A 23,313-nucleotide genomic window follows, 5' to 3' on the forward strand; every position below is an offset into this window, starting at 1 on the left:
GCACAGAACATAACCACTGAGTACAGTGTCTGCACCAGTTCTCTAAAGAGCTATCCAGTTAAACCTGTTCCTCCTGTTTTTTCTCCACATCCATAATTTTCTTTTAGAAATATTTATCCACTTTCCTTTTATTTGCAAATCATGGATTCTAATGTTCATTGCTGTTTATGGTATGGCATTCAACATCCTAACCATACACTGCATAAAAAAAAGGGCTCCTAATTTCTCCCTTCATTCTTTAGGTGAAAATCTTAAAGGTTAACATAAGGTCAAAAATCTAAATTTGTATTTAGCAGGCTATACAAGTATTCAAGTTGATTGTATTTCCAAATTATTTGAAACAAGCTGGAAATTAATTGTAAAGGCTTTTTGAGTAGAGTTTTGAAGGAAACCTATTTTCTTCAAAGGGATTTCAGGAACTGTGCATGCAGGAGTAGAGAACATACTAACAGGACTTGTATTTAAACATTCTTTTTATTAAAATAAACGATTACATAATTAATTATACAGCCATGTAAGTTAATTCTTTATCATGCTGCAGTGAGTACAAAAATATTAATTACTAATTTTCAGGAATCAGTCAAAAACACCTTTATCATTTTCTCCGAACAGAATTCTTAAAAATATCTTTCTACATTCTTTCAATCAAGGTGTGCATTATGTCCTACCTCTGCACTAGAATAACCATCTCTAATTCAATCCAATGGGATATCTTCCAACAGTATTCTCAAAACAGAAAAATTCAAATAAATGCCACATGGCCAAGTAAACTTTACAATTTTTTCCACAAAAGCATACACATTTCTTTAGGTGATGTAATTATATACCACAGTAAGGGATTTAAGATAATTAAAGACAGCAGGACAGTTAAGGACTATGGCTGTTAAGTGAATACTTTCAGTAACCTTTTAGATGATTTTTGTGATTTTGATGAGCAGATTGTACATTTGAAGTCATGTTTAGGTATTATAAAAATATCAGACTTTCAAAGTAAGTACTTGATGGTGATTCTAGGTATCAAAATAAGAACTTCAGGAATAAAAAACGAATGGGGAGGAAAATAGAGTAGACTTAAACTGCGCATGTTCTTCTATTTAAATGAGTAAAACTGTCTCATGTGTATAAAGTAACTCTTTTTGCTATACTCATGGGCAATGTAATTATTCAGTCAGCCACAGGAAAATGGTGCGATGCATTTACCCTTCAGTGCTGCTGTTGATGCCTACAGCACTGGAAACTGAGAGACAAAGCTAAAAAGGTGGTTTTCATAGCAGCAGTATAAACAAGGACAGAGGTAAACATAGTTTCTGGCTGTCTATACATGCTGGCAGTGCATTTTTTTTTTGCTCACCAGCAACTGCGAACAGTATTACAGTCAAAAACAAACTGTCAAGTTGAAGTGGTTCCGTAGGACAAATAAAGTATTGTAATTTACTTTAGTCCCTTTACACAGTTGGTTACTCCTGTATGTGTGTTACACACACCAGCAACCAACTGTCTAGTTGGATTAAAGTCAATTTTATTCAGCCCAAAAATGTAAACAATCCTCAAAGGCAAATCAGATTTTGAACAACTTTAACAAAACTAGTACAGAGATATTACAAAATAAGCAAACAGAATTACCTCATTATTTTGAAAATGACCATAGTACCAACCAGATTCCTTCATTAATCACCTTCAGGGGAAGAAATCTACCACACTACACTCAAAATATACAGGAGTCGTGGGCATGTTCACCCTCAAAAGCTTCAAAATAGCCATGAAAAATCAAACTCAGGGCATGAAAAATTGAAAATACCAAGAGAAAAGTCACTCCCCCCACCCCCGTACAAATACAGGAACTGAGCTGTAACTGTGTATGCTCAGTATATTCTTTAAATACTTCCCGCTGCTTTGCTTGCCATCACTATTCCAACTCCCCTCGCTCATTCCTGCCCACTAGCCCTCCCGAACCCCTTACCCACCGATCCTTCCAATACCCTCTCGCTTGATGGCGCTCCCGACCCCTCCCACTCACCAGTCCTTTTTTTAATTCTTTCACAGGGTGTGCTGATGCTGGCAAGGCCAGCATTTATTGCCCATCCATAATTGCCCTTGAGAAGGTGGCAGTGAGCTGCCATCTTGAACTGCTGCAGTCCATGTGGTGTAGGTACATGCACAGTGCTATTAGGGAGGTTAGTTCCAAAATTTTAACCCAGCAACAGCGGAGGAATGGCTATACAGTTCTAAGCCAAGATGGTGTGTGACTTGGAGGGGAACTAGCAGATGGTGGTGTTCTTATTCATCTGCTGCTCTTGCCCTTCTAGTTGCTAGGTTTAGAAGGTGCTGTTGAAGGAGCCTTGGTGAGTTGCTGCAGTGCATCTTGTAGATAGTATACATTGCTGCCACTGTGTGCTGGTGATGAAGGAAAAATGTTTAAGATGTTGGATGGGGCATTAATCAAACAGGCTGTTTCATCCTGGATGACGTTGAGCTTCTCGAGTGGAAAATATTCCATCACACTCCTGACGTGTCTTGTGGATAGTGGACATGCTCCTGACCCCCTTGCGTGAAACGGCCCTCCAGGCGCCCCTCCCACTCAGGGCACGTTCATCTCCCTTCTCTTTGTCCTTTTCTTGAACTCTTGCTCACAGTGAGGGCTTGGGAGAAAGTCAGCGAGAAGGGTGGCAAGCAGGAAGCAATAAGGGGGTCAGTGAGTGTGAGGGGGTGGGAGGGCAAGTAAGTAGGAGGGCCTGCTAGCAGGATGTGGTTCAGAAGGACCAGCAAGTGGGAAGCAGCAAGAAGACTGGTGAGTGGAGGCAAGTACTAACAGTAGTAAGTAATAATGATAGAGATCTGGAAGCTTTTCAATTGATTATTACTTTTATATTAGTGAGTAATTATACTATTGTACATAAGTCTTGCTCTCTGGTATTTTGTAAACAGTTTGCACAATTATTGTGAACAACTTGAATTTTTCATGAGGAACGCAAGATATGGTATCTTTCCGTTTTGTATTTGTGTCATCTATCCTAAGCAGGAAACCCTAAAAAAATGTCCAAATTAGATATAGAAGGAAATGTCACCATGTGATTGATTCACGAAATAAAGGAGTTAGCAAAAATGAAAAAGGAACCCCTGAAAACCAAAAAGTAGCCCTCAAGAAAATTAAGCTAGGCGTTCTTTTTTCTCCTCAAAAAGAGCCCGCGAAAAGAGCTCTGCTACTGCCCTCTGCCTTCATAAGCATAATACCTACATGGGCAAGGTGTCATAGGCCCTGGGGAACTGTACCCCAGAATGGAAAGGAAAAGATGAAGAAAATTGAAAAAGGAAAGATAAATACAGTTACTGCACTTATATATTGTTAATGTACTCAGCTCTGCAGCAGTTCCAAATAATTGATTCCAGATCAATATGCAAACAATTGTCAATTCCTGTCATACTCAATAAGATAACACTTCGCAACACCACAGAAGTCTATTTGATTACAATTCAATTTGCAACTTTAGTGTATCTTTGCACAGGAAAAACATGCAGGATTACGAAGAGCAGGGTGTAGGATTAATTAGATAGCTCTTTCAAAATATGCACGATGGACTGAATGGCACTGTACATGAGAAACTACTAAAGTTATCAACAGGGTAAGAAAAATGTCATGGCTTGTTATTATAGTCCACCGAATGAGAATTTGCTGTACATCAGAATGGATAACTACAGGAAGTTGAAAACATAATTACGGGGTACCGCATCACAGATTGCTCATGGACAGGTAGACTAGTATAGAATTCTTTTATTTTGTAACTAACATAAGAGAATGGGACTGGACTCGCATTCATCAATGAACAATCTGAATTATTTGTTTATACATAGCACTAAATTTAGCCAATCTTTAATTTTGACTTTTGTGTGCCATATTGATTAACTTTGAGACCACTATTTTGCAACTATACTCTGTGCTAAAATGACCTGACGACCAGGTGCCTTAAAGTTTTGACACTTTGAGAACTTGCGCTGACAAACTATATTAACAGAGTCTTCCAAAGTTAAAAAAGCACGGATAATTGGGACACATTACAAAGGTGAATGAGGTCTCAAATGGTTTTTAACCATTATCTGGACAAGAGTACAGACACCCCACACAAACAAATCAAAAACAAAGTGCAGGCTCACACAATTGCACATACATACAGTAATCTCAATCTCTCTGATTTAGTCACACTGCACACAGTAAACAATGTTCCTTTCCCATCCATTTCTGTGTGTGTAACTTTGGGATTCCAACAATTTCCATCTTGAGTGCTATGACTACGACAACGTGGATACGTGGATTCAAAATATGAAAATTAACTACTTAATGAAGATATAACCATAACTTGGCAATCCTAGCAAAAATGGAGCTTGCCGCCCATCGACCATGTTGAATTTTAAGAGAGGAGGCCCTCACTTCAGTTGGAGCCAGGTGGGTTATTTCGACAATCGACAATGGTTTCATGGTAATCATCAGACATCCAGATTTTTATTGAATTCAAATTTCACCATCTGCTGTGGTGGGATTTGAACCCAAGTCCCCAGAGCATTACCATGGGTCTCTGGAACGCTAGTCCAGTGACAATACCACCATGTCACCACCTCCTCTAAGTAAGAGTTTCTACAGGTACTTAAAAAGAGAGTAAATAAAGTGAGCATTGGTCCTCTAGAAAGTGAATCTGGGGAATTAATAATGGAAAATATGGAAATGGCAGGTGATGTGAACAGATATTTTATGTCTGTCTTCACTGTAGAGGATACAAATAACATCCCAGAAATAATTATAAATGTAGAGGTGAAAGGGGGTGGGGGGGAGCAACTTAAAACAATTGCAATCAACTATTGGCAGCATTTCAGAATAACATTTTATGGGTTTACTTAGGATGTCATGTGATTTGTTTTCTGTAGGGAAGGATTAAATTATGTAGTCTCCCAAAATTCTGACATAGGCTTCACAAACTCCAGAAACAAGTAGGCAAATTAGAAGAATGCAAGAAAAAGCTAAGGATCAGAAAATGCCATTCAGTCCATCAATACTTACGCTTCTAATTAACTCACTAAAAGACTAGCATTAAATTATGTCTTCAATATCCCTAATGGCTGATTCTTGGTAGATGTTAAATGTTGATAACTCTAAAGAATTACTACAAAGAAACTTCCATAAATATAAAAAATCAAGAGGGTGTAAGTTCTAATCCCCATCCACCTGCCCAATGTCATTCAACACTTCATATCTCATGATTATTTACTGTTCAATTTTTTTTTTAAACACAATCTCTTTAGTCACATACCTTAGTTTAAATTTTCAAGAATATGCCTTTCTACTGAATTCATCAGAGATTATTTGAAGGTACAAATAAACTATATACAGAGAGGTCAACGGTCCATTTTATTGATAATATATTTAAAGAAATCAAGGTGGTTTGGGAGACATGCTCATTTTTTTCTAAAGTGATCCTAATTTTTTTTTAAATCACGGATTCTCCTCCAGCCTTTTTCTTTAAATGGTCTCCATTTTTTTAAGTTAATGGAGCTGTCTTTGTTTCCTTTTTTAATATTAAGTTTGATTCCTATTAACCATGTGGAACTTCATTAGTAGCCAAGGCAATTCTTATAACTTTCCTCTACATGAAACATGTTGTCGGATTGAATGTTCAGGGATCAGGAGTTCAAGTCTCATCACGGCAAGTTGTAAAGCTGAATGTGATAAATCTGGTAATTTGTTGGCCAGCACCAGAAAACATTATCATGAAAGCTGTTGTATTGTTATGAAAAGGGACCTACCCAGTCAGGTTTACACATTTTGCACTATGTAGTTGACTCTTAATGCCCTCCAGACAACTAGGAATGGACAATAAATTCTGCCTTGTCAGTATCATTCATATTCCAAGAACAAATTCAAATAAAACATGCTTGCCTTTTCAAATGTATTTCCTTCAGTTGCTGATCACCTAGCAACCCTGGATATGATTTCAACTGAGTGTCAATGAGGCCACAATGACAGAAAATGAGATGTATGAGGTTAGCAAATCATTACCACCTTATTTAAATACACCCACTCATTTTACAGCAGTAGTTTCCACTGCCTGACAGAAAATAAGGTAAAAAATTGAGCAAGCGATAAAGTGTGCTAAGATGCAGCACACCAGCTTGCCACATTTCCCACTCACTGGAATACCAAACAAAAATTGTCTGATTTTTAATGTAAACCTAAACCCAGGGATCCGCGTCAATGGCCTCAGGGAGCAGGCTCTCTCTTTGTGGTCTCTCCTCTCTAATGAATATTACTTCATACTCCACAGGAGAGAAGAGTAAGTCTAAGACTAGCGTTTTAAACTTAAATAAGGGAAATTACGAAGGTATGAAGAAAGAGCTGGCTAAAGTGAACTGGAAAATTAGATTAAGGGATAGGTCAGTAGAGATGTGGTGGCAGACATTTAAGGAGGCATTTCAGAATGCTCAGCAAAGATACATTCCAGTGAGAAAGAAAGACTCTAGGGGACACACATTCTGTGGCTAACTAAGGAAGATGAAGATAGTATCATATTGAAAAAAAAGCGTACAATACCACAAAGATTCGTGGCAGATCACAAGATTGGACAGAATATGAAAAACTGCAAAGAATGAGCAAAAGAATAACAAGGAGGGAGAAATTAAGAGTTTGAGAGAAAGCTAGCTTTTTTTTATTTGGTCATGAGATGTGGGCATCTCCGGCTAGGCCAGCATTTATTGGCCATCCCTATTTGCCCTTGTTCAGGAGGTATTTAAAAGTCAACGACATTACTGTGGGTCTGGAGTTGCATGTGGGCCAGCCAAGTCATTAGTGAGCCAATTGGGTTTTTACAACAATCGACAATGGTTTCATGGTCATCATCAGATATCCAGATTTTTACTGAATTCAGATTTCACCATCTGCTGTGGTGGGATTCAAACCAGAGTCCCCAGACCATTACTCAGGGTCTCTGGAATGGTAGTCCAGTGACAATACTACTATGTTACTGCCTACATAAGAGCTTCTACAGGTGCTTAAAAAGAAAAAAAGAGTAAATAAAGTGAGCATTGGTCCTCTAGAAAGTGAATCTGGGGAATTAATAATGGAAAATATGGAAATGGCTGATGAAGTGAACAGATATTTTGTGTCTGTCTTCACTGTAGAGGATACAAGTAACATACCAGAAATAATGATAAATCTAGAGATGAAAGGGAGGGAGGAACTTAAAACAATCACCACAGAAAGGATACTGAGAAAATTATTAGAACTAAAAGCTGACAAGTCCCTGGGTCCTGATGGACTCCATCCTAGGATCTTAAAAGAAGTGGCGGCTCAGATTATAGGTGCATTGGTTTTATTTTCCAAACTTGCTTAGATTCTGGAAAGGTAACATCAGATGGAAAATAGTGAATGTAACACCTCCATTCAAGAAAGGACGGGGACGGATTACAGGCCAGTTAGCTTATCATAGGGAAAGTGCTGGAATCTATTATTAAGGAGGTTACGGTGGAGCATTTAAACCATTTCAATGGAATCAGACAGAGTCAACATGGTTATGTGAAAGGGGTGTTTGACTAATTCATTAAAGTTCTTTGAGGAAGTAAAAGCAACTTGGATTAAGGGGGAACCTGTGGATGTGGTGTACTTAGATTTCCAGAAGGCATCTGACAAGGTGTCACATCAAAGGTTACTTGCCAAAATAAAAGCTCATGGTGTAAGGGCTAACAAATTAGCATGGATAGAGGATTGGTTAGCTAACAGGAAACAGAGTAGGCATAAATGGGTAATTTTCGGATTGGCAAGATATAATGAGTGGAGTGCCACAGGGATCAGTGCTGGGGCCTCAACTATTTACAATCTATATCAATGACTTGGATGCAGTAACCAAGTTTATACTTTTGCTAAACTTGCTGATGATACAAAGATAGGTAGGAAATAAGTTGTGAAGGGGACATATGGAATCTTCCAAGGGATAAAGATAGGCTGAGTGAGTGTGCAATAATTTGGTAGATGGAGTATAATGTGGGAACATGAGATCTTGCCCACTTTGGCAGGAAGAATAGAAAAGCAGTATAAATATATTTAAATGGAGAGAGATTGCAGAACTCTGTGGTACAGAGAGATCTGAGTGGCCTGATACGCAAATTACAAGAGGTTAGTATGCAGGTACAGCAAGTGATTAGGAAATCAAATGGAATACTGTTGTTTATTGCAAGGGGAATAGAATATGAAAATAGGGATGTTTTGACACAGTTGTACAGGGCATTGGTGAGACCACATCTGGAATACTGTGTACAGTTTTGGTTTCCTTATTTATATTTGTCTTAGAAGCAATTCAAAGAAGGTTCACTTGACTGATTCCTGGGAAGAGGGGTTTTTCTTATGAGGAAAGGTTGGACAGACTGGGCCTGTATCCGTTGGAGTTTAGAAGAATGAGAGGTGATCTTATTGAAACATAAGAGATCCTGAGGAGACTTGACAGAGTGGATGCCGAGAGGATATTTCTTCTTGTGGGAGACCAGAACTAAGGGGAACAATTTAAAAATAAGGGGTCTCTCATTTAAAATTGAGATGTGGAGAATTTTTTTTCTCGGGGATGGGGATGGGGTTGTGAATCTGTGAAATTCTCTTGCCCTGAAAGCAATAGAATATTTTTAAAGCAGAAGTAGGTAGATTCTTGACTAACAAGGGAATGAAAGGGTATTAGGGTAGATAGGAAAGTGGCATTCAGGCCACAGTCAGATCAGCCATGATCTTATTGAATGGAAAAGCAGGGTCGAGAGGCTTCTACTCCTGCTCCTAATTTGTATGATCGTAGGTCACTGCTTTCCACTGATATATATTTAATGCCACGCTCTCCCAAAAACTTTTCTATTCATATTATTATCCCATACTGCATAGAGTTTTCTAAGATTTATTTAATTCCATTGACATATTTGATTTTTTAAAATTTATTTCTCAATACCCCGCAAAGCTTTTCCAACGAAAGATATTTATTTCTCAGTAATTCAGAGGTTTTCCATGGTCTGCTGTTACGTACATTTTATTCTATTAAATCTCTCATTTTTGACGTTTTATATATATATATATATATATATATAAAATTTAATTCCTGGCTTAACACTGAAATGTATTTAATGAATCTATTGAAGGATTACAGCGCTTTAAAATAGATTTTATTTTAATACAATTAATTTTTAAATACATTAATAAAGAATGATTTAATGCATCATGTGCTTAATGCAGGTGCACTGAAGACTCTCAAATGGTTGGGAATACAGTGATGTTAAAATTATTTCAATTAAGACTGCCTGCTCTCTCTCATTAGCTTTGTTGCTCCCTCTTAGGCTCCATATTCAGGCACCCCCCTGCTCAAACATCTGCCCCTGTCCCAATCACTTTTCTCTCCTGCACTGGTTCTAATGAAAAGGCGAGACATACAAATCGCTCCATACTTTTAAATTGGAATTACAAGCTTCCTTGATTGAGACATCAGCAGGAGGTTGAAGCAAAGCCTTGTTGTGGAAAATGTCAGCCAGTGTGGATGCTGTCAGGGTAGTCACCAGACTGTTTGCAGCCTCAGTGCCATATTTGACCCTGAGATGAGCTTTGACCACATGTCTGCACTACAACCACCTATTTCCATCTCCATAACATTGCCCAACTCCATCCATCTCAGCTCATCTGTTACTGGAACTCTCACCCATGCCTTTGTTACCTCTAACTATTCCAAAATACTCCAGGCTGGCCTCCCACGTTCCACCCTCTTTAACTCTCAGCGTCTCCCATTACCCCATCATCGCTGACCTACAGTGGCTCCTGGTTAAACAATGTCTGTATGATAAAATTCTCATCCTTGTTTTCAAATCCTTCCATGACCTCGCTATTCCTTATCTCTTAATCTCCTCCAGCCCCACAACCCTCCGAGATATCTGCACCCCTTTATTCAGGCCTCTTGAATATCTCGATTTTAATCACATCACCATTGCTAGCCGTGCCTTTAACTGCCTAGGTCCTAAGATCAACAATACTCTCCCTATGCCTGTCTGCCTCTCCATCTTGTTTTTCTCCTCCAAGATGCTTTTGGTCACCTGCTCTAATGTCTCTTTGTGTGGCTCAGAGTCACATTTTGTTTTGCAGTGCTCCTGTGAAGCTCCTTAGGTCATTTTAATGTTAAAGGCACTATACAAATACAAATTTCTGTTGTACTTACTGATAAAAATCTGCTTCTTTGACTGCCTCCTCACATTTTTTCAGTGTTTTTGTGTGTTGGTTCTGCAGAGACTGCAGGTCTGACATGGCTTTCATGCACTGCATTTTCAGTCTCTCATAGTCATGGCTCGGCTTTGGACTGGGTCTGTTGAGACAAAGAAACAACATATTGGTAACAGCAAAATCAAGGAGTCATTCTATACAAGATTAAGGAACATTATGAACAGGGATAGGTCATTATGCCCCTTGAGCAATTAGATCTGGCATTTCTGCATTTTCCCACCTTGGCTTTATATTCCTGAATACCTTTTCCCAACAAAAATTAATTGGTCTCAGTACTCAAAGTTCCCATTGATGCCCACTCCACCCCCGCCTACATCCACAGCCTTTCAGGTAGAGACCGTTTCAAATTTCTACGACTCTTGATGTGAATAAGTGCTTCCTGCTTTCACTCTTGAATGGCTCAGTTCTAACTTTATTATGCCCCCTATTGTCTAAAAAGGTAACAGTTGAATAAAATTGGCTCTAAGACAGAAAATCTACCTGTTAAAATTTATGTTTGAATTTAAAGTTGACCTTGAGTAAACAACATTAAAAACTGCAGTTTAGTATTCGATATTTCTGTCACCAAATGTCTTTCATATGTTACACCCCATCAGTGCTAAATACATTCAGTTAGCAAAAATGACATCTCCATGACAAATGTTGAGAAGTCTATTTCTCCCCAGTATTATATCCAATGGAGACTTTAGAGCGCACATCATTTTTTTGCTTTCCAACAAAATTTGACACTCAGAATAGCATTCCAGTAAGTATTACAAATAATATCTACCAGTAACATTAATATTTTTCCACAATTTGGTTAATTAAAGCAATTATCCTGGGAGGCTCAAATATCGCACTGGCAAGTCTTACCCTTGCCTGGCAGCTGCTAGGGTTCACAAATAATTGAAGAATTTATGTGATCTAGATTGATGTCGTCCAATAGAAATTGCTGGCCAGCTAGAGGCCTTAGCTGTGGAATGAGAGGTGGAATGAAACATGCAAGATCCTGAGGGGACTTGAAAGAGTGGATACGAGGCGGATGCTTCCTCTTGTGGGGCAAACTTCAACTTGGGGGTACAGTTTAAGATAGAGATGAAGAGAAATGTTTTCTCTGAGGTTCATTAGTCTGTGGAAATCTCTCCCCCAGAGAGCAGTCGAGGCTGGGTCACTGAATTCAATCAAGGCTGAGTTAGATTTTTGATAGTCAAGGGTGTCAAGAATTAGAGAGCGCAGACCGGTGGGCAGAGTTCAGACCACAACCAGATCAGCCACAATCTTATCGAATGGTGAAGCAGACTCAAAGGGTCGAAGGTCCTACTCCTAAGTCCTTTGTTTTAGACAAAAACACTAATTTTAATTAAAAATGCCTGACAGGCTAGATAGGCAATTGCACTTCATGTGTATATTTACCAAACAAAGGTCTACCACCATTTGTTTCAGGCATTCTCTTTCACTAAGATTTGAAATTCTGGCATGAGATCAAATCACACCTTAGTGCAGCTTCTGGTTTTTGTCTAGTAATTGCGATTGTTGCTTTGAATTCATCAGAATGCTTGCTCAGAAGGTTGACTGGCACAGTGAGATGTGCCAGATCCAACCTAACACTCTGCCCAAACAGCTGGGTGCTCTTTACTCTTCACCACATCATGCCCTGTTGGAACTGTTCGTTATTGCTTGGGCTTGCATTCTTCAGTATGCCTATAGGCTAATTCCAATTGATTGAGCTGATCATGGTGACAACTCTCCTCTGTGTTATGGATCTTTAACGATGATTAACTAAATGCGATGTTTTCATCCATGTTACATACTATTTTAGCAGATAACCAAGAAGTAATGTAATCAGATACAACTCTAATGGTCAACTTCTCATCTTCTCAAATATGAACAAATGCACAAAGTTAAGGTGAAGAAAAGTTGAAGTATATATGGATGCATTGTGTGAATAATTGGGGAAGAGGGGGTGGAACAGCGTAGCTAAGGGATATGGTCAGTCATGGCTTTGGCTATGTTCGAGACAATGGGAATAGAGGAGCCATACAAGATAGAATGGTCAAGGGGTGGCTGTAAATATGGGTAAGCTGAATACTATTTATGGTGTTTCTTTAGAGGTTCTTTGGATCTTCTCTTAACACAGAAAGTATACTGATAACAGGTGTCACAAGGTTACAAGTGCAATCATTAACAAGGTAGAACTTGCAATTCTCAGTAGCAAGTCTAATACAGGGAAATCACATTTGAAAGGAATGACTTGTGCTTATTACAAAATGTGTAATTATTTAAAAACATAGATAATTGTATGTAGCATCTTCAAAGTTGCTCTTTTAGAGCTTTAAAGCACCTTCATAGAATACGCTGAAGTTTAAGTCCAAGAATCATACCTGCAATCATCAAATGTAGACCCAGGAGAAGAAAGTGCTAGCTGTTTGCGTAATTCATCCCGTTCACGAGTGACCTGTCGAAGTTGGAACACTATGGCTTCTAACTTCTCACTCATCTGCCTGGTATCCATGAGTATTGGTGGAGGAGAAGCAGCTTTCCCAGATGTGCCTGTACCTATTTAAGAAAAACAGTGGCAACAGATTTGTGTCCATTATTCCTAGAATCAAAATTAATTTAAAATAAATGCAGACGATTTGCTGAAACAACATTTCAGGAGCAATTTTAACCCTGCCCTTGTAGAAAATAGATCACCCATGGGACTCACCTGCTGTGTCTTGCACTGTTCTGGCAGGCTAAAATTTTAACCTGCTCTTCGAATCAGGATCCAGGATCCAATAACATCGTTAGGATCAAACTACTTTTTTATAAAGCTTAAACAAGGAGTTCTAACTTTCCTACCAAGATCACCGAGGTGGTGGTGAAATCAGGGCCAGAAGCCCAATAAGGCAAGTTTTTTTTTAAAAACTTCTTTCAATTTGGCAGAGCAATCTTCTATGTGCAATAAGAAAAGTTTAAGCCTCTCCTGTCCCAGACATCCACCCCCAACCCCTGGCCCCCACCCTCAACCCCAAGCATGAGGCGCTCCCAATCTTACAGGAGTGCCAGTAGCAGATCCTGGCAGTGGTCTGCAGTTGCCCAACATTACTTGTTTCAGATGGGAAAAAGATTGGGCAAATGTAGATGAGGCCTTGACGTTAAGGTCTGAATGCTAACAAGGGTAACTGCTTAGGAAGGAAAATATCTTGACATAGTTCAAGGTTAGATATCTTGCTTTAGTCTGCTAGTTCATAAGCATATAATAAATACACAACTGCTGCAGTTCATGACTATTAAGCCGAATGTCAAGAGGAATTTTAAAATCTGAAACTTCCATGAGGTGAATAATATATTTGGTATATTATCAGGTAAAAGGGAAATGCGATCATCCACTCTGAAGGGTACTATTCTGGTGAATATTTTGTGTTCAGTCCATAATAATTAATGTTTTTCAACCTAGACGGTTAGCATCCGTGAAAATAAAACTTTAACATGTTACTCAGTTGTTCATGTATTTTGCCTAAGAAATACACAAAGAGAAATCCAGTTAGTCTCACTTCTAGTTCTTTCTACATATTTCTAAAATTTGTTCTTCATGTATTTATCCAACTCCCTTTGGCATTGTACAAATCAGTATATTTGAAATGTCCATTGATGCAGTTTGGAGTTTAAGCCCCACACGAAGACTTCAGTACATAATCACAGAATCTTTAAATTGCAAGAGGAGGCCATTCGGACCATTGAGTCTGCACTGACTCTCTTAAAAAGCATTCTACCTAGTCTACTCCCCTGTCCCCTCTCAGGAAGTTGGTTCCAGGCTCCAACCACCCTCTGGGTGAAAAATGTTTTCCTCATATTACTTTTACTCACTTAGCCATTTTTTTGAATCTGTGCCCTCTAGTTCTTGATGCTACCTTGAGTGGGAACAGTTTCTCACTATTTACCCTGTCCATACCCCTCAGGATCTGAAAACTCTATCAAGTCTCCTCTCAGCCTTCTCTACTCCAAGGAAAACAGTCCAAACCTCTCCAAATTTATCCTCAAAGCTACAATTCTTTATGCCTGGAATCATTCCTGTGAATCTCCTCTATACTCTCTCTTATCTCAGCCAACATTCCTCCTTCAGCAATAAGATAAATTAATCTTTTTGCTGTTTACAGGAAGTTGTCGGTACAGAATGGGTGCTACCATTCCCAGTGTTACTGTTCTGGAATCCAAAATTTATGTGAAGTGTTTGAGACATGATATGATGCTGCGTAAATACTAGCATTCTTCTGTTTAAGTTCAAAGAAAAGCTATTCTTTTCATTTTGCTTAAGTTACTAGCATCACACAATATTAGTATTTGCAGTCATAGAAATAAGATATTAACACCAACATATTTTATACCAAAGCTTTTGTTACCTTTGGAATAAAAGAAGCCCTTTGTCAAATCTTTTAAAAAGTGTCAAGATAACCCCAACATAGTTTCCCCTCCCATATCCATCCCATGTAGACGTTACAGAAATGAAACTTTAGGGAAAAAATCATATCGCACAAAAGTCCAAAAAGAAAATGAAAACATTTATCACCAGCTCTTCCCTTCTGAAGAAGACACATTATAATATATAACCGTCATGCTGCTCAAAAGCCTTTAGTTCAAAAGATCCTTAACACTTACACAATGCTGCCACAATGCTGCATGCATTCTATTTGATTTACAGTGCAACATGCTTTTTTCCCAAATTTGTTTCAACCAGTTGGTTTGCACAATTGCCTCAACTTTCAACTGTAGCTGTTTGTTTGAAATAAAATAACCTTTGTGAATTTATTTGGGCCACTATCTTAAGTCATGTTTTCCTACTGCAAATTCACAAGGAACAACATTGGTCTTTATAAAACAAAAAGGCACAAAACAATTGGTATTACAGTTTTCCAACATCTATATACAGACAGTTCAATACATAGATGTTTTATGCATGGAAGTTTTTTGAAAATCATTCCAATTCATTTATTAAAGTTACAGCGCACCGAATTTGAAAATAATGAAAAAAGATCACTTATCTCAAAATGCTTTTTAAAATATACTGCATGTTTGTTTTTCTATAAAAAAATTGTCAAAATATTGTGACAAATTCATTGTGGCAGTTCTATCTTTCATCAAATAAAATCATAGAATTTTACATTTTGGTTCACTTGGTTTCAAATCCTAGTCCATTCCCCATACCACTTTTTCTTTTTCAAATATTTAACTACTTCCTTTTTAAAAAGTATTGATATCGATTCTGCTTCTATCTTTGGGAAATTTCATGTCTTAATCCTTTGGATAAAAAGAAATTCTCCCTTTGTCTCCCTTCACTTCAGGTGATGATGGAAAATCAATGTCCTCTAATTACAACAAATGCAGTCATTATTGGAAAATTTTATTTTCCAATTTACCTGATCAAAGTCCCATATAATTTTCAACACCTCTGTTACATCTGCTCTTAATTTCTTTGTTCGAATGAAAAGAGCTCCAGTTTATCTATTTCCCTACCTCATATATAAAGCCACCTAGCCCTAAGATCATGCTAGTGAATCTCTTCTGCACCATATCCACTGGCCTCAATATCTTTTGCAAAGTAAAGCACCAAAAATTGGACACAGAATTCTAACTGTCATCCAGCCAATAATTTGTATAGGTTTAGCATATTGTACTTGATGAAATTGTTGAATATGGTTTTTTAAATAGATGGATTCAGACTTCTAAAGTGATTAAATAGAGCTCATAGAATCGTACAGCACAAAGGAAGCCATTCGGCCCATTGTATGAATCAAAGAACAATCTATCCCCAACTCTTTCCCCATATCCCTGCTATTATTTTCTCCTTCAAGTATTTATGCAAATACTACTATTGAATCTATATCCACTACCCTAACAAGCACTGCATTCCAAATCCCAACTACTTGTTGCGTAAGAAGTTTTTCCTCATGCCTCTGGTTCTTCTGCCAATCACCGCCCCAAATCTGTGCCACCTGACTATTAACCCTTCAACAATTGGAAAGGGTTTCTCTTCATTTACTCTACCTAAACCCATCATGATTTTAAATACCTCTATCATATCTGTTCTTAGCCTTCTCAGCCCTAAGGAAAATAACCCCAATTTCCTCAGTCTATTCAAACAGCAATCCTAATCCCAAGGACCATTCTAGTAAATCTGTTCTATATCCTCTCCAGAATCTTCAAGTCCTTCCAAATTGTTAGGTTTGATTGGTTATTTTAAATGGATATGGATAATAAGACCAAAGATTATACTGACACTAATCAATAGGCATGGAGTCATGTTAGATGTCAGGAACTACTTATTTTCTCAAAGCTACTGGCTTCGAAAACAAACTTTCCCAACATGCAGTGGGATCACATCTGTCCTTTAAAAGGAGGTTTTATAAGTCTTGAGAGAGGAGCACATTAATCCAATGTAGAAGCTTTTGGTGACTGGGTTGTTTAGATTGCGATATATCATGAACAACTATAGTTTCCTGAAGCCATTTTAGAGTTGGAGAGGAATTTCCCACAGCTTGCCCTGGATTGGCCAAGTTTGTTTTTGTTTTTCTGAAGAGCTGCATCATTAAGAGTGCACTGGGCTGCACTGCCTGACGGATGGGTCTTTCCCACCCTTCTTTTCATATGGTCGTACTAGGTTTGCATTTTTCAAAGAATAAATGACTGAGTAAATGTGCAGAACCTGGACTATCACAGTGAAAGCATGAGAACTTACCAATACTGCTGAGGGAGCTGCTACTTTCTGAGTCGGAAGGCATTGTTGACAGCACACTGTAGGTAGATCCTGAAAAAGAAGCATACAACTTCAGACTCAAAATTCTTCCTCCACAATGAGGTACTTTTGATTTGTAAATGCTGTTGTAATATAAGGCAATGTGGAAGTTAACCAGCATACAGCAAGATCTCATAAACAATACAAATGACTAGATAATGTGTTAATGGTGTGATTTCAGGAATAAATATCGGCCAGAGCATAGAAACAGCTTTCCTGCTCTTCTTCTAGTGGTGCCATGGGATTTTTTTTTATCAACCTGAGGAGGGAAAATATGGTCTGGGTTTATTAACTCATTAGAACTGCACCAAAGTGCGAGTCTACGTGCAAGTTAAGACTCTGGAATGGGGCTCAAACTTAGCGCAATGGGACTCAAAGTAGTATTACCAGTGGCAGCTGCAAACATTAACACCCCAAGGTGAGCAAAATTAGTCACTCAGCAGAGGTTTTAACACCACACCTATCAGTTGAGTAATCTCATGAACTACTCAGGGCATAGTTTATAGATATTTTAAAGCTGTGAATAAAATAATTGCAGTAGGCGGAAGTGCAATTGTGTAAACAGTGCTTAATAGCACAGCCTTATTTCAGCATTGTTAAGTTACTAATGTTCTTGCGCATGCTTAGAATGTGTAAACAAGAACAAAACTCAAGCTTACAGGGAGAAACTCATAAGATGCTATATTCTATCCACTTTCCTATATGCCTCTGAAAACTGAGCAATAAGTAAAGATCTATGGAAGAAAATAGAAGCCTTTGAAAGGGATGCTTAAAATTCCATATACAGTCTGAGACAAATAAAGAGGTGCAAAAGGAACACTAAAAAGTGACATCCAGACAAAAAAAAGTCTGTATTTCAGTCATATGATCTAAAGATCTCAACTAGAGGACAAAGTGGAGGCCAGCAGAAAAAGGGGTCGACCTAGGCATGGTTGGATGACGGACATCACAAAACAACTGCAGATGAACCAGAGTGCATGTGAGGGTGACGCAAGACAGACGAGTGTGACAGAAATGATAGCAGATCTCCTGGGAGTAGCAGCTACAAGCAGCAACAGACTGGCTAAAATTTGAGCTATAAAGTGGAGCCCAGCTCCAATAATAGGTTGTATTTTTGAGTTATGTATTTTTGTTATTGTCATATTTTAATAAGTAGGAATGAAGTATTTTTATGGGCACCATATTGCAGCAGTAGAAGCCTTGAACCAATAAAGATTTCATTTCAACCAGCTACTGAAATAATAATGTCCTTTAATTCCTGCTCACAGGTTTCAAAAGCAAGTTAAAGAAATCTTCTGCGGAATATCTGAAGGCATTTAAAGGTATGTTGAGCTTGCAAGTGCCTTCCAAACTTAAAACACCCAAGATTAAAGCAAACTTGGCATAATATATAGCATAGTTTCCAGTTCAATTTACAGCAGACATAATTTGAATATTCAACGGCAAAGCATTGAATATGGGATATCTTTCCCTCAAACATGACCTTTGCATTCTATTTCACAACACTTCCAAGTTATTTGCGAAGTTGAGTGTACATTCAGCAGCTTGACATCAGGCATAATATATACTACAAACATCTATCCCCACCTCTGAAGGAGGCAGATGTGCACAGGTGGCAAAACAAACCTTCCAAGATTTTCTTTTTGTTTATTCATTCATGGCATGTGGCCATCGCTGTCAAGGACAGCATAGACTGCCCATCTATAATTGTCCATGAGAAGGTGGCAGTGAGCCACCTTCTTGAACCCCTGCAGTCTCTGTAGTGTAAGTACACCCACAGTGCTGTTAGGGAGGGAGTTCCAGGATTTTGACCTAGCAACAGGGAAGAAACGGCCATATGTTTCCAAGTCAGGATGATGTGTGACTTGGAGCGGAACTTGCAGGTGGTGATGTTCCCATGCATCTGCTGCCTTTGTCCTTCTAGGTCATAGAGGTTGTGGATTTGGAAGGTGCTGTCGAAGAAGCTTTGATGAGTTGCTGAAGTGCATCTTGTTGATAGTACACACTGCTGCCACTGTGCATCGGTGGTGGAGGGAGTGAAGGTTTAAGGTGGTGGATGGGGTGTCAATCAAGATGGCTGCTTTGTCCTGGATGGTGTTGAGTTTCTTAAGTGTTATTGGAGTTGCACTCATCCAGGCATTTGTAGAGTATTCCATCACACTCCTAACTTGTGCCTTGTAAGTGGTGGACAGGCTTTGGGGACTCAGGAGGTGAGTTACTTGTCACAGAATTCCTAGCCTTTGACCTACTCTTGTGACGATAGTATTCATATGGCTGGTCCAGTTCAGTTTCTGGTCAATGGTAACCCCCTGGATGTTGATAATGGGGGATTCAGTGTTGGTTATGCCATTGAATGTCATGGGGAAATGGTTAGATTCTTTCTTGTTGAAGATAGTCAATGCCTGGCACTTGTGTGGTGCGAATGTTACTTGCCATTAGTCAGCTAAGCAAGTGCCGCTGGATAGCACTGTTGATGACTTCCTCCATTACTTTACTGATGATGGAGAATAGACTGATTGGGCGGTAGTTGGCCGGTTTGGATTTGTCGTGCTTTTTGTGCACAGGACATAACTGGACAATTTTCCATATTGCCGGGTAGATGCTTCTGTTGTAACTGTACTGGAACAGCTTGGCTAGGGGCGTGGCCCATTCTGGTACACAAGTCTTCAGTACAATTGCCAGAATATTGTCAGGGCCCATAGCCTTTGCACTACCCAGTGTCTTTAGCTGTTTCTTGATATCACACGGTGCAAATCGAATTGGTTGAAGATTGGCATCTGTGATTCTGGGGAGATTATCCACTCGGCACTGCTGGCTCAAGATTATTGCAAATGCTTCAGTTTTATCTTTTACACTGATGTGCTTGGCTCCTCCATCTTTGAGGATGGGGATATTTGTGGAGCCTCCTCCTCCGATGAGTTGTTTAATTGTCCATCACCATTCACAACTGGATGTGGAAAGGCTGCAGGGTTTAGATCTGATCTGTTAGTTGTGGAATTGCTTAGCTCTGTCTTGCTGCTTATGCTGTGTGGCATGCAAGTAATCCTGTGCTGTAGTTTCACCAGGTTGACACCTCATTTTTAGGTATACCTGCTGCTGCTCCTGCCATACCCATCTACACTCTTCATTGAACTTCGTTGATCTCCAGGTTTGGTGGGAATGGTAGAGTGGGGGATATGCTGGGCCATGAGGTTACAGATCGTGGTTGAGCACAATTCTGATGCTGCTGATGGCCCATAGCGCCTCATGGTTGCCCAGTTTTAAGTTGCTATCCCTGTTCAAAATCTATCCCATTTAGCACGGTGGTAATGCCACACAACACGAATGTATCCTCAATGTGAAGACGGGACTTTGTCACCACAAGGATTGTACGGTGGTCACTCCCACCAATACTATCATGGACAGATGCATCTGCCGCTGGCAGGTCGGAGAGGATGAGGTCAAGTATGCTTTTCTCTCTTGTTGGTTCCTTCACCACCTGCCACAGACCCAGTCTAAAAGCTATGTCCTTTAGGACTTGGCCAACTCGGTCTGTGGTGGTGCTACCAAGGCACTCTTGGTGATGGACATTGAAGTCCCCCACCCAAAGTACATTCTGCACCCTTGCCACCCTCAGTGCTTCCTCCAAGTGGTGTTAAATATGGAGTACTGATTCATCAGCTGAGGGGGTCAGTAAATGGCAATCAGCAGGAGGTTTCCTTGCCCATATTTGACCTGATGCCACGAGACTTCATGGGGGCCGGAGTCAATGTTGAGGACTCCCAGGGCAACTCCTTCCTGACTAAGCTGCCACCACTGCTGGGTCTGTCCTGCTTGTGACATGACATACCCAGGGATGGTGATGGTGGTACCTGGGACATGATCTGTAAGGTATGATTCCGTGCGTATGACTACGTCAGGCTGTTTCTTGGCTAGTCTGTGAGACAGCTCTCCCAACTCTGGCACAAGTTTCCAGATGTTAGTGATGAGGACTTTGTAGGGTCGACAGGGTTGGCTTTACAACTGTTGTTTCCGGTGACTAGGTCGATGTTGGGTGATTCATCTGGTTTCATTCCTTTTTAGCGGTTTGATACAGTGGAGTGGCTAGCTAGGCCATTTCAGAGGGCAATTAAGAGTCAAACACATTGCTGTGAGTCTGGAGTCACATGCAGGCCAGACCAGGTGAGGATGGCAGATTTCCTTCCCTAAAGGACATTAGTGAGCTAGATTGGTTTATATGACAATTGACAATGGTTTCATGGTCATCATTGGACTTATAATTCCAGATTTTTATTGAATTGAATTTCCACCATCTGCCGTGGTCCACCTTTCAAACCTGGATCCCCAGAGCATTACCCTGCGTCTCTGAAATACCAGACCAGTGACAATACCATTGTGCCCACACTGCTTGGGGCTGAATCCAAAGCAGTTCTGCATCCCATTTCTGATCTATTGCCAATGGTAAGTCTATATATCAACAAAATACCCCATGTACGTTTTGACATCAAATATCTGGACGCTCCTGTAGCCCATCCAAAGAACGTCCCTGCAGTTCTGGTGGCATCCCTGAACTTACTAATCATTGGGACTAAGGACAAACACATTGTAGAACTGTTAATACTCCACAGAAGCAGTCTACCACGTTATCCATGAATAGATCACTCATTAACTCAATACGCCATATGTATTGAATTTTATATATTGTGATGAAACAAGTGAAATTAAAAGAAAAATAGGTAAATATGCCATTTTAATGAATGTCTACACTTCCTGTCTGGGTCAAAAGCTCTCTTTTGCACTTCAAAATTGTAATCTGAACAAAGTTATGAGGAATAAGAGCCTTTAATATTATTTTATAACAAGTTTCTTTTTTGTCAATATGAAATGAAGACAGTAGCTGCAAAAATCAGTGAAGAATGCACCAAAACAGGTCTTCATTAAATGACTGTCATTCAGCGTAACAAAGCAACACAGTTTAATCCCTACCATGTTTTCTCTTTTATTCCTCACTCACTCTCCTATGACTATCACAGGTGACAGAAAAACCACAACATGGTAACTGCAGAAAACACTTGTTAAACCACTGCATTATGCATTCAAGATGCTTATGCCAATCCTAGCAATCATCTGGTCACTACTCTGGCTCTATTACAAGTCTGTTGAATCACATTACTATTCAGGCAATCTACTTCTACAAGTGTGAGAATGTGTTCAATACATCATTGACTTGTAGATAAGCTTTTTGAGAGCATCATGGAATAACTAACCAAATGCTTCTTAAAGTAGCAATGTGCAAAAGAGTTTGAGGAGTTGAGGACAGGGCACAGTTGTGTATAGTCCTCAATCCTATGTGACAGGTTATAAGATACAGTACAGACTTTGCCTCAAAAATTGAAGATTGCACATTAAAGCTAACATAACTTCTTCATGAATATTGCTGACAAGAGAGACATGTTGCTGAAGGTTTTTGTCTTGCACTCTTCAGGACAAACACAAGAATGTCCTCATGAGCGCATGATGAAAACCTTCAGCAATATGTCTCTCTTTTCAGCAATACAACTTCTTCTATATTATATAATCAATATAGCTTAACAATAAACTATAACTTCTTGTACAATGTGCAATGTCGTCATTACAACTCTAAATGCATTAACAAGCTTTTCAAGATAACATGCAAGCCTTTTATTATATCAATGTCCCACCGGAAAGAAAAGGAGGAAGCATTTAGCCATGTTTGAACAGGTGAACAGATTTTCCTTCACTGGGTATGTAAGAAAGCATACACATTATTCATTTCTCGATTTCCAAAGACTTCAAACAGTATCCATCTTCAATAGCGTGGTGTGTATATACAGCATGTAGATCTGAGATAATGATCTGTCCTTATGTTATCACTACACCTAATATTTTGCAATATTACTTCATGATATACAGATTTAAAAATTACATGGTTTCAGCAAAAATGTGCTCAAACAAATTTAAGACTTCAGTAACCAATTTACTAGCCTCATCTTTGGGATGGATTTTTTTAAAAGGGGTGGAGTGAATTAGATCTGTCACAATGCCAAACTACTGACCTTAACTGACTGTCCTGTTTACCCAGTGAGATTAATAAGGATGTGGCTCCTTGTCTTCCATACTCCAACAGTACATATAACAATTATAAACCATAGAATTAGAATCATAGAATGCTTACACCACAAAAGGAGGTCAGTTAGTCTGCTGTTTTCTTGCCAGCTCTCTAAGTTACTCAGCTAGTCCCACTCCCTTGCATTTCCCCAAAGCCCTGCAATTATCTTCTTTTTACATA

General features: G+C 39.1%; 1 protein-coding gene across 15 annotated transcripts in view; it reads right to left on the reverse strand.

Annotated features, from left to right (window-relative positions):
* dlg5a (discs, large homolog 5a (Drosophila)) overlaps window positions 1-23,313 on the reverse strand; it is a 180,973-nt gene that overhangs the window by 83,538 nt on the left and 74,122 nt on the right. For all 15 annotated transcript variants that reach the window (XM_041176353.1, XM_041176352.1, XM_041176337.1 and 12 more), the window contains 3 exons: window positions 16,968-17,036; window positions 12,634-12,808; window positions 10,212-10,355 (listed from right to left, as the gene is read on the reverse strand). In XM_041176353.1, coding sequence (XP_041032287.1) covers window positions 10,212-10,355; window positions 12,634-12,808; window positions 16,968-17,036 — 388 coding nt within the window. The remainder of the gene's footprint in view (window positions 1-10,211; window positions 10,356-12,633; window positions 12,809-16,967; window positions 17,037-23,313) is intronic.

This window comes from Carcharodon carcharias, chromosome 28 (genome assembly GCF_017639515.1).
Source record: "Carcharodon carcharias isolate sCarCar2 chromosome 28, sCarCar2.pri, whole genome shotgun sequence".
NCBI classification, from domain to species: domain Eukaryota; kingdom Metazoa; phylum Chordata; class Chondrichthyes; order Lamniformes; family Lamnidae; genus Carcharodon; species Carcharodon carcharias.